Below are 13,455 nucleotides of genomic sequence, written 5' to 3' on the forward strand. Positions count from 1 at the left end.
CCTACATACCATTCCATAACAAAATGAAAAAACCACCAAATCATATGGTCAAAATTAAAAAAGGAACATCTATTTCTATTATTCCTTTCTACCTGATACCACTTAACCTCAATAATATTCTTTTGATATTTGATAAATATTTTTAATAATAATGATGATATTTTTATTATAGATATAGGCTAATAATAGTTATAACACCAGTTATTGAACTGAAGAAAAGTGAACAAGTGAAAAAGTTGAGCGTGAGAAGTGCATCAGAGCAGCCAGGTAACCAAGAAAATAAAAGTGCCAGTAATTAAAATGTCATCAGAGATGAGTAACAGAGGAACACTAATTATTCATCAAAATATACGCAGTCTGTGAAGTAATGTCCATTTATTCTTAGTGCAAATGAGGAAATTAGGAAACAACCCGCTAATAATAGTCTTGACAGAAATATGAATACTAGAGAATGAAATAGACTTATGTAATATAGAGGGCTATTCAGTACATGATAATTTTAATCATAACTACAGAGCAGGAGGAACTTTGGTTTATATAAGCAGTGAGATAACGTTCAAAACAAAGACAATAGATTTTATTTCAGCGAACTGTGTACATAATTATATCTTGTTGATATATTAATTTTGAACTTCAGTTGTTGGCTGCTTACAGGTTGCAATCAAACTCACCCAAAATATTTCTTAACGAACTAACCTTGTACTTTGAAGAAATATTCAATATTAACGAAAACAATGAGGTCCCTTTCTTTTTCACGGGAGATATAAATATAGATCTTCTTCAGAACACCAGAATTATTGACGATTACAAATATCTAATGAACAGTTCTGGATTTGACTCACTCAATACTAATTACACTCATAGGTCCCGATTTTCAAACTCTTTAATAGATCATCTTTACTTTAAATCCGGCAGAAATATAACAAAACTGAATGAAATTAATCTAATTCCAGAAATACTACATTCAGATATAACTGATCACAGTACAATCATACTTCAAGTTGAAGGATTTAAGGGATCCAACGAAGAAACAGATACAAATTATAAAAAATATGCCTAATCAATTACGGGACGTTGAATAATATTTTATCGTCGATTGATTGTGATGGAGAAATACCAGCAGTATCGGTTGATGGAGGATGGGAAAATTTCATTGACATTATTTAAAAAGCGCTATCAATGATTCACAAGAGAATCTTCTTTTAAAAAATAGCTTGACACAGAAATTTAGGTCGCCATGGATAAATAGTTATCTGATCTGAAAGAGTACCCTTTCCAGCCGCTAAATTTCAAGTGTGCTAAGACAGCTGATCAAAAAACTTTTTATTATTTGTGTTCATTATTCAATAATTAAAGCATTTATAATAATATCATCTTATTGTCATTTGGAAGAGTAAAAAAGTATAAACTGAACCTCCCACATAATGAACATCATCTTTTTGGTTATTTAGACAAATCAGAATAAAAAATAGAAATACTAGGACAGTTTCCTGATATTTAGATTACCTCAGATTTGCTAGAGCTACCACCTTTCACTTCTGCCTTCGGAAGTGTCTAGTAAACAACTATTCTCATATATATATTGTTTATTTTTTAATTTTAGAATATATATTGTTTATTTTTGTGTGTGGGGAAAAATAGCGTTCGCACCACGGGCAAAAATGTTTTTCTGGCTCTCAATCTTTTCTAGTCCTCGGCCTAAGGCCTTGGACTTGAAAACCGATTTCGAGCCGGAAAAATCTTATTTTGTGCTCTAGGTGCGAAATATAGTATTTCAGAAAAAACATAGTTCTGAAACTTCGTTTTCCTGATGCAATGAAATGCATACACGTGGTATGGATTATTAATTTTTCAGCTAGAACAGTTTTTTGAGAAAAAATGCTAAATAAACGTCTATAGTTTCATCAATGCTGTATCGGCAATATGAAAACGCATGCAGTTAATAATATGTCTTTGAATGAATGTGTTGATATTTACATGAAGAAATTAATATTCTCTTCCATTCTTATTGAATTAAAATTCCAAAATTATTCGAGCCCTGATAGAATGACTGACTCACTGAACAGTCAGTCGCAAATTTTAATATTGGAATGAGGGGTATTTTGGCAAGCTGGGCAAAAAAATAAGGTCATATGCACCTTTTCATTATATCTTCAAATGGAAAATGAGTTTTGTGGGTTGTCAAAACTCCCTCTGAAAGGGAAACTATTCTACTTATTCTATCTTTTAGTAAAATAACAATGATCATCCATCCTCCTATCACCTTCTAAACTATAATAAAGGAAAGAACTGGATTATACACGTATACATGTGTAAAGTAGAGGGAAAAAAGTAAATTCATATGGCTTTTGTTGGTGGGGAGTCCCTTGCGGGAAGGTCTCACCGCCTGAATATATAATTTAAGCCGTCAATGGGCCTTACGACTGTCATACTTCAGCCGGGAAGTTTAAAGTGCCCATCCGATAACACGGGAGTGATCTGGTTGAACATTTTTGGTTGTGAGAAGGTTTGAACCCGGGATCTCTATGCTGCTACGCAAGCACTCTATCCACTAGACCACGGATCACTCCAAGTATGGGAGAATAAGGAGGGAGATGTTGTATTGAGAGGTTGGTGACACTGTCAGATGATGATGGCACTGGTGTGGTGCGTGTATAGTGTTCTGCAGAATGACTTGACAACATTAAAAAAGTGCTCTTATACCGTAACTTGCTTCGTGCTTATTTATAGAGTACTTCATGGTACTACATATTCATAAATACTACCATATTTGACGCATCATCACGTCTGAACTACTGGACTGATTAACTTGAAATTTTGCATATAGATCATTGCTCAACCGAGGATGTTTATAGACCTATTCCAAATTCTTCAAGATTTGATTACATAAAGTTTCCAGACTGTCAAGTTTTCAATTATTTGTCATGCTATCAGTTGTTGTATGGAAGCAGCAGAACATTTCTCTTGAAAGTGAAATTAGAAGAGAGGTATAATTGGGATCCTTTTCGAATGATAAAAATAGATTTTCCGTCGCACCCGAACTTTTCCCGCCACTTTGGAACCGCCATTTTCAATCCAACTTCTTTTTTTAAATTGAAATGCGTTCATATTCCGATACAGGATTTCCAGAGAAAAGGTAAGGTGAAAACCGCACATCGATATCCCAAACGTTTCAAAATGTATTCTCATTCATTTCCTTTATTATAGTATAAAGATGAGAGTAGATGGATATATCATCCATCTATCTATCATCTTCTATACTATAATGAAGGAAAGAACTGGCTAGAACACGTAGGCTATACACGTGTAAAGGATAGGGAAATTATGTTTGACGCATCATCACATCTGAACTACTGGACTGATTTACTTGAAATGCTGCTTATGAATTCTTAATTAACAGAGGATTCTCATAAGCCTTTTTTTTAATTCTTCTAGATTTCATTACGTCAAGTTTTTAGTTTGTGAAGCTTTTGAATAGTCCCATGCAAAGCACGGGTTACCTGCTAGGTAGTGGTTTAAATAATATGAAAGCAGTACTATGGTGAAGGGAGTCAGCTACGCTGTTCGAAACAGTCTGTTTCCCCTTCCACGGCATCAAATCGAATCGCAAATACATAGCTATGAACATGAATGAATTCGCAATGAAAGTGACTACGTTATCTATATAATAAGAGAGTAGGGTTGTGTTCGTTTGTTCGCATCAAAACATGTCAACTTGTGGATTGCATACCGGGAAAAACGGGAATGATTTAGATCTCCAAATTTTGAACATAGATTCTAAAAATATCAAAATTGTGCACCTCGAAGCTCAAATTTCAATTTTCTTTCTAGATTTTTCAGAATTAATGTTCAAATTTGATTCATGGAACATCATACTGCATACCTACATTGATGTAGATGTGTTTGAATAAAGGAAGCTCACACAGAAATTGATACGCTGGTAACAATGTGTTGCAATATGTGTTTCGATACAGGAAGCTCATGTTTTGATACCGGAGTTATGATACAAATGCTGGCAGCTTATAGCGATTGTGATAATATTATATTATTGTGAGTTGTTAAGTTTTGAATATCAACATTCTATTGATCCTCAATCTTTAAAATTTTCGAAAAGCTGTTTTTGTAATCTTTAAATATGATATTAAACACTAAAAATCATCTACCATACAACACTACCATCGCCGGTACGAGCAGTGAGTTAAATTAATATTATGTTATAAATAAATTATGTAAGAGTTTTGATTTCGATTGAAATCAATACAATACTATAGCCAACATACAATAATAATATTGTTCCGCTGACAAATTCCTAAATTGGTGAAATATTGAAAACTTTTTCTTAACATAAGTGATGTACTGTATTTCAAGTATGATGAAGGTTAGGTACGGTATCGTATGTAGCCTACTGAAATCCGTGTATCAGAAACAAAAATTTGTTGAACCCAATTGAAGAGCTATATTATTCAGCTCTTTGAACAAACATTTTAAATAATACATGTCGGATTATTTTGAACAAAGTGCTATAAATAATCATTTACTAGCTATTTTGGGGGCGAATTCAATAGCAGTCCAAAATTTAACAACATTTTATTTTAATATTGCCGGCATGTTCTGCAATTTATTTGTATCACTTAATAAATAGATGCAAAAATTAATGGATATTGTTATGAATTATCAGACAGAAACGAATTGAAACTTTTTTGAATCAAATATGCCACATTTATTTTCATTCTAGGTAGTAAGGATAATGTGATATTATAACGTTAGTTACCGGTACTAGACAATTCAATAGCTTTCGTGAAGTATTGGTAGAGAGCTCGGCTACAAAGCGAAAGGAACTTGGTTCAAGTCCCGAAGAAGCTTTAATTTTTTTGTTCTCAATTTTTTCCCTCGAAACATATTATTATAAATTATTTTTTGAAGGAGGTTGTTTTCCTTTTTGTGTAGTTGAGAAGTTGATATTGTGGTAATTATTCATATTGAATGAAAAAGACTAAGAAATTGTCAAAAAACCACTGATTTATTGATAATTAGAAAGACCGGTTTCGGTTATTACACCATTGTCAATCTCTGATAAACTAAAACTAAATACAAGAGCAGCAGAATTTATACTAGTAGGCAAGTACTGCTATTGGTCGAGGGCATGAACGCCTGCCATTGGCCTAGCTAGACAGTCTCCTCCCCCTCAACGGTGTGACAAAATGGCGGCTTAAGCAACAGAATCGCCATGATAATAAAATTTACTCTTTAGTACAAAATAAGAACCAAGAAAACAAATGTGAAAGATAATAAAACAAATATGTAAATGAAAAAACTATTGACTAATGTATGCTTACATGTTTATGAGGTTGTTTTCATTACGATTGGACTTGGATTTTATCGAATAATTATTCAATGTAAAATTTTGCAATCAAGTTAATTATTAATAGGTATGGTAGTACTATAAGAAAGGAAAGAACTAGCTTAAACATGTATACACGTGTAAAGGATGGTAAAATTATGTTTGACGCATCATCACGTCTGAACTACTGGACTGATTTACTTGAAATGTTGCATATAAATGTTTAATTAACCGAGGATTCTTATAGGCCTATTTTTAATTCTTCTAGATTTCATCACGTCAAGTTTTCAGTTTGTCAAGTTTTAAAAATACCCTTGCGAAGCACGGGTTACCTGCTAGTCTTCATAATAAGAGAGAGTAGAGTTGTGTTTGTTCGTGTGTTCGTTTGTTCATTTGTTCACATCAAAACATGTCAACTTGTGGATTGCATACCGGAAAAACGGGAATGATTTAAATCTCCAAATTTTCAACATAGATTCTAAAACTATCAATCTCGTGCGCCTGGAAGCCCAAATTTCAATTTTTCTTCTAGATTTTTCAGAATCAATGTTCAAATTCATCTATGCTACCGTACATGAAGTTCCATAAGTTCCAAGCCCAAAGTGTGTTTTTTTTATGAGAAGGCTATAAAGTTGTGTAGCGCAACGGTAAAACGCTAGCTTATGGAGCGATTGTCCTCGGTTTGATTCCCGATGCTTCCCAATTTTTTTGTTCTTAATTTTTTCCCTCGAAACGTATTATTATCTATTATTTTTTGAAGGAATTTTTTTCATTACAATTGAACTTGGATTTTATCAAATAATCATTCTTAATGTAAAATTTTGTCACCAGTACAAATGAATTGGACATAGTTTCCAGGCTGTAGGCCTATCATTGTATTTCATAAGAAAAACATGCATAGATCACAATAAAATAAGTAATAATTTATATTCTTCAGTTATAATGTACTATACTCAGTTTTTTATACTATAATAAAGGAAACGTATTATTATCTATTATTTTTTGAAGGAATTTGTTTTCATTACAATAAATTGAACTTGGGCTTTATCAAATAATTATTCTTAATGTAAAATTTTGTCACCAGTACAAATGAATTGGACATAGTTTCCATTGTATTTCATAAGAAAAACATGCATAGATCACAATAAAATAAGTAATAATTTATATTCTTCAGTTATAATGTACTATACTCAGTTTTCTATACTATAATAAAGGAAAGAACTGGCTTATACACGTAAGGAATAGGGAATTTTGTTTGACGCATCATCACGTCTGAAATATACTCAACTGATTAATTTGAAATTTAGCATATAGATTCTTAATTAACCAAGGATGGTTATTTATGCCTATTTTCAGTTCTTCAAGATTTCATTACGTCAAGTTTCCAGTTTGTCATGCTTCCAGTTGTTGTATAGAAGCAGCTTTTCTTTTAAAAGGGACACTAGATGATAGTTATGATTGGGGATCCTATTCGAATAGAAATATCTGATTTTCTGTCGCATCAAAACTGCACCGATTTCTCAAACCGTTCAAAATTTATTCTCATTCAAAGATACTGATAAATCATCCATCTATCAATCATCTTTACCATAATAATGGAAAGAGCTGACTCATACACGTACGTGATGTAGGATAATTATGTTTTACACATCATCACGTCTGAACTACTGGACTGATTGATTTGAAATTCTGCATAAAGATTCTTCATTAACCGAGGATGGTTATAGGCCTATTTTCAAATTTCGAATTTTTTACTATGTCAAGTTTTCATTTTGCAGTTTTAAAATAGACCCTTGCGAAGCACGGGTTACCTACTAGTAATTACTATTCGGCTCATTCTTCTATAAAATGTCTTGCCTAAAAGTTAGTCGGAGAAAACAAAAAATCAAATCGAAAACCCCTAAATGTTTACATAAATATTATTTTATCAAAATTATGTATCGAAATTATGTATCATAAAACCTCATTTCAAAATATTTATTTAGATTCATATGAGGGTCAAAGATGTCAAAGCGACAGTGTATTTTTTGGAGAATAGTTTTTCATTTTAAAAAGGATCCCAAATGAAACCTATTGTCAAATTATTCTTGTTAGATAACTATTTAGCTCTTTCCATTATTTTCATCAACTCTGTATGATTGAAAGTTGCGGGTTTCAAGGATTACAATAAAACAATTCTTGAGCGAGTTCTCCAACCCAGGGTGTCACTAGTTATCACACTATAAAAAGTTTCTCAATGGATCTGTATAGAGACATCAATATACAATGGTACTATTGTAAACTCGAATCTTTCAAACCTTGGAGTTTTTAAAATCTTACACGCTATTGCAAAACATATATTTTGTTGAATAGTTTGTATTGCAAAGGGTCGAAATATTGTTGCCTACAGTAAAACGCTCGTTTTTCTCAAAGTTCATTCCAATTTTGACGTCATCCTTGCACATGTGTAGCAGAAATAGACCCCGATCTTGCTCTAATAATGTCAACAGTATTCAAAGACATGATAAAACTACTGAAAGATGTGAATATGTTCCTGAAACTTGTTTAGAGGAGAAAATAAGAGGAAATTTACAAATTCAACTTTCAATTCACCCTCATCTCTCCAGCACAAGGGGTAGTTATAAGGACTTTTGATATGTTTACCTTCAAACTACTCCCAACAAAGCTACAAAGTTTAAATTTATTATGATCGAAACATTTCCTCCGAATTCCTCTGTCAATATTGGTCTATAGTTGCCGAACTGAACATTTCACACTCAACACTGAAGCTGCTGCAAAAGTTGTAGGGAAATGCGTGAATTGTAAAATCATACATAAAATTGAAGAGAGTTTAGTCCTCGATGAGCTTATAATGAGCATAGATAGAAATTTTCTTCCATTAATTTTAAAAACGTTATAAAGGCAAGAACAGCAGAATATTGGAGGTAATAGTTTTTTCCAATAATGTCACACCTTAAAGAGCAGATATCTCGGAAACTGTAGAGGTTATAGAGAATGCTTTGAGATTAATGGACTACTGTTAGGAAATTATGTGAGCTTCACGTCTCACGAAGACTGAATGGTCACGTCTGTAAGACGCATAGTTTTTGAGATATTATATGCAAGAAACAAAGAAATTGTACCTTTGAACCACCCACATCTCCTTAGCACAATGGTCAGGGGTGAGGAATTCTGATATGTTCACCTCCATAACAGAACTTGGGTGTCAAAAATTGTTACCCAAACGTTGCCCTTTATAACCTTTCTATGACTGGACTGGAACGTTATTTTTCATTGTATTTTTTTGGTTCTGTTCAGGATGGAGACAAAGCAATGCAGTGTATTTCCAGGAAGACCCAAATGTTTTGAACCCATAAAGAGTTTCGGCAGTCGTGGTCAAAAAGAAATAATAAAGTATGACAGGGCAGTAACTGATGGAACTATCAACACAGGAGGATCAGTGGCGATTTCTAGCGTCAAAATCAGTGGTGTGAGCGGAAGTAAAATTGGCGACTATAGAATGTCTATCTCGTGAGTACAAATCAGTTTTAATTTTTTCCCTCATCATCATAGCACCCAATTAGTGACTAAAATGGTAACAATCATTCCCAACCCTCTACCAATCCCTCTACTATTCTCTAACCCTCTCTTGTCTATCAGAAGGCCAAGAAGACTAAAGCGATAGATCTCTCAGTCTGCTGATGCTACCAGGTCATGGGTTCTAATCCCACCGATAGGCAAGGTCGTTTGATCATCAAATCAACCTCGCATTTTCCGTTACCCACGACGAACAAGCAAAAAACTCATGTGGGCATTTTTCACAATAAAAAACAAAAAATCTGGTGTGGCGCACTCACACAACTTTTCTTGCCGTTATGAAAATTTATCACCTGACGCTAGTGTTCCCGCGCATCTCAAGTCTACTTTTGAAAGATTTGAGCCAGCTGGTGACAGGGCAATAACGCTGAAGACACTCGAGGTGTGCTATCTCTTCATAGTGAATCATTTAATAGAATCAACAGTTGCCAACAGTTTGCAATTGGATAATCACATTTTCTCGAATTTCGAGCTTATTTTCAATTTTAGGTGAAAATGTTACTGAACATTAGTTGTAGAGATTCCCATGCTGAATCTTTTCCTCTCAAAATTCCTCGTTTAAATTGTATCTGAATTGGGAATCTAATATCAAACTTTGCATAGATGGGGCGGAGTTCCTGAAATTTTTACAGATATGGGACTTGTGGCAGTTGATAGAGCTTATCGATGACTATTCCAGGTATAACTTTAATCAAAATCGTTGGAGCCGTTTTCGAGAAAATCGCGAAAAACCCTGTTTTTGACAACATTTTTGCCATTTTAGCCGCCATCTTGAATCGCATTTGATCGAAATTGTTCGTGTCGGATCCTTATATTGTAAGTGCCTTATGTTTCAAATTTCAAGTCATTCCGTCAATTGGGAGATGAGATATCGTGTACACAGACACATACACTCATACAGACACACACACACACACACACCACACACACACACACACACACACACACACACACACACACACCACACACACACACACACACACACACACACACACACACACACCACACACAACACACACACACACACACACACACAACACACACACACACACACACACACACACACACAACACACACACACACACACACCACACACACACACACACACACACACACACACACCACACACACAACACACACACACACACACACACACACCACACACCACACACACACACCACACACACACACACACACACACACACACACACACACACACACACACACACACACACACACACACACACACACACCACACACACACACACACACACACAACACCACACACACACACACACACACACACACACAACACACACACCACACACACACACACACACACACACACACACACACACACACACACACACACACATACATACAGACCAATAACCAAAAACCACTTTTTTGGACTCAGGGACCTTGAAACGTATAGAAAATTCAACATAGATACCTCAAATTCAGCAAGTGATCTAATATCAGGAGCTTTATAACAAACACATACAAGCACATGCACACCACTCACAGAGACATCCAAAAACATGAATTATTCAGATACATTCGCTACTGAGTCATCAGACACATGTAAAACAGAAACAGGTAGATGAGTTCCCACATAAACCGCTACTCCACCACCTCTCTTATGCAAACGGTCATTCCTGAACAGCGCGTAGCCATTCATTTCCACACTCTCTTATCACTTACGTGTGGCTTCAGCCCAGTTTCAGATACAAGAATCACATCAATCAACTGGGAATCAAAAATTGATCTGAATTCATCAATGTGACATAAAATCGACTGGGCATTTACGTGAGCTACCTTCAGCAAGCCAGAGCAATGTGAGAGAGCTTGAGAGAGATGACAAGCCGCCTGAGATTATGGAGCGCGCCGGCCCGGGGAGGCACTGTCAGGGACCACTGCGACACGTCGCGACGGGACCGCGCCAGCAGCGAGCAGAAGGCAAACACAACAGGCATAGCGAGCTAAACATACACACACAACACACACTCAAGCATACATAACTAATGAAAATCATCGTGAAGTACAAAAATAGTAAATACTCCAGGGGGTAAGTCATATTTGACTCCTAAGTAGACTGAGAATAATTCATGATAATTAGTGGGTATCAGGAAAACTATGAGAGTAGAATAGGATAAACCCATATTATACAGTATTTTCAATATCCTAATGATAAGTTTACAGATAATCAATTAAAAAATATATACTGTACATACATGGATGAATATATGAAAGACCGACAACATTACTATGAAATACTCAGACATAGCCTAACTATAAATGGGTCCTCGATTAAATAATAGATATTGATAAATAGATTAATATTATCAAAATAATTCATTTTAGTAAGCCATAAATCCATATATACCTGAAAGAGAAATTGAAATACTATAATCTACATTTATTCCACTTTGAAAGGAATTTCAGAAAATAATACTGATAATAAAATCCTTACAGACAACAATAAATTGATAAGTAGTAATATTCAGTAACAAAAAACAACTTTGCAATGACATAAGATCGGAGAACTGATAACGGCCAGAAAAAAAATATGTGAAGAAAGATTGATGAGATAACTTTACTAAATAAAATATGGTAGGTCACTGATTCAAAACAGTCTTGCTGAAATGTTATTGAATAGAACTATGATACGTGAATTGAATGAAAAATCCTGATTGATTTTATTAATAAATTGTACAATGAGTCTATCAGCACAAAACGTAAAAAACCCAATTTGAATGAAGCAAAGTGCAGAAGATAATATAGTTACCTAATGTGGAAACAAATTATCTCAATGATGTCAAACTAAGATAGGCTATCCCGCAAGTTGTCAGGTCTAATCGTCATCAGTGCTATTTATCATAATTAATTCAGGAAGTTGGTCCATTAGAAAATCTGAAGCAAGACCAGCATATTATTAAATACATATATACTCACGTCTCTCCATCTGAGAAGAGAGAGATAAAAATAAAACCATAATTAAGAGAACATTTGCAAAATGATGAGTCCATATAAGCCAATTCAATGAATCAAATGTAATCATGAGTTAGTCGGGATCGCTGAGGCTAACCGCAGAACGAATAACCCTTCGCTCACCGTCACCAACAATCCATTTTACAATTCCATCGCTGGACCATACATTTGCGAAACCATATCTCGCCGCCGCTGCCTTGTACAACTCAAGTCGAGACTTTGTCAAGTCCTCTTTAATTGTAATATTGGTGCCTTTCAACAGCCTTTTCTTCTCGAAAACTCGCCGTCTCTCCCTGTAACCAGCAAAGCGCACAATGATAGGCCTGGGGCGCGCCACACCACCCGCATCTGGAGGCTGCTTCTTGCCGACTCTATGCGAGCGTTGGATCTGCTCCACCGTCATAGTGTCCAGTTTAAGATTACTCTTGAAAACCTCGACAACAAGTTGATCGGTATCTTCATTAGGCTTCTCTGGAATGCCGAACACTCTCAGATTTGTGCGCCGCTGATATTGTTCAAGATCATCAGTGCGATGCTGTAACTTAGCATCAAGAGTCTTTACCTGTTCAGTAAGAGCTGTCACATTCTCCTTCAAAGCTGTCAATTCCTCCCGCTTAGCCCTGAGAGCAGTCAATATTGACTCATCGATAACTTTTCTGAGTCGATCGGATATTTTTGTCACCAAACTATCGATTATATCATCGTTCGATAAAACTTTAGTGATTCAACTTTCGGAGCCATAGCTTTATCAGACCGGACAAAGTTCACAGATAAAGAGCTTTCAACTTTGTTTACTGAAACTGAACGAAGCCTAGATCTAAGATTCTTTGGAGTATTCGACATACGAAAAACAGTTTGCACACACTCACTGCCAAGTCCAATCGGGAATTAGAGCACACCAGGAGATCCACAAGAATAAGACGGAAACACTGGTACAACACAACTCAAATTTAACTTAAAAAAACCAACAAATACAACGATATTTTAAGGAGCCAAACAGAACTGCTCTTCACTACTCAATCATTACCCCCACATATTTCAACTCTCAGCTATTATATGTACTCTGGTTATAATGATACCATGCACGTTTCTGAAGGGTTTGATAGTTGTAATTATAATTTTAGAGAAAATTTACTGATAATAAATTGGGTCGTGTTTGTGTCTAGGTAAATATAGCACTGATCACCTGAGATAATAATATACACATATTAATAGATAACCGATCATTCTCTTGTCCATCAAAATCTGAGGAATTATTTTAACGCTAGAGCCCTTAATATTCAACTAAAAGTAGTGAAAATTAATACTCTGTGTGGACAGAAGGCATATGCTCTCACTTCAACACATTATAAGGTCCCTCGCACAATTGCATAGCAACAGGAGTCGAGATAACCTACCTACTCCTCAGAGGGATATTGGTTTGAAAGAATATACCTAGGCACGTCTTTCATTAACTTAGCTATAATATGACTCCAGGTGCTTCTTCTCACTCTGGAAGATTTTCGCTGTCGGGCGAAATGTTCCTTCTCAGGGAGAATGAAACTGTT

At 35.2% G+C, this 13,455-nt stretch overlaps 1 protein-coding gene across 1 annotated transcript in view; it reads left to right on the plus strand.

Moving 5' to 3' along the window:
• Nucleotides 1-13,455, plus strand: part of LOC111055300 — a 151,400-nt gene that overhangs the window by 58,812 nt on the left and 79,133 nt on the right. Inside the window, exon 3 of the mRNA XM_039435740.1 lies at nt 8,639-8,851. Within this exon, the coding sequence (XP_039291674.1) occupies nt 8,639-8,851 (213 nt within the window). The remainder of the gene's footprint in view (nt 1-8,638; nt 8,852-13,455) is intronic.

This window comes from Nilaparvata lugens, chromosome 9 (genome assembly GCF_014356525.2).
Source record: "Nilaparvata lugens isolate BPH chromosome 9, ASM1435652v1, whole genome shotgun sequence".
NCBI classification, from domain to species: domain Eukaryota; kingdom Metazoa; phylum Arthropoda; class Insecta; order Hemiptera; family Delphacidae; genus Nilaparvata; species Nilaparvata lugens.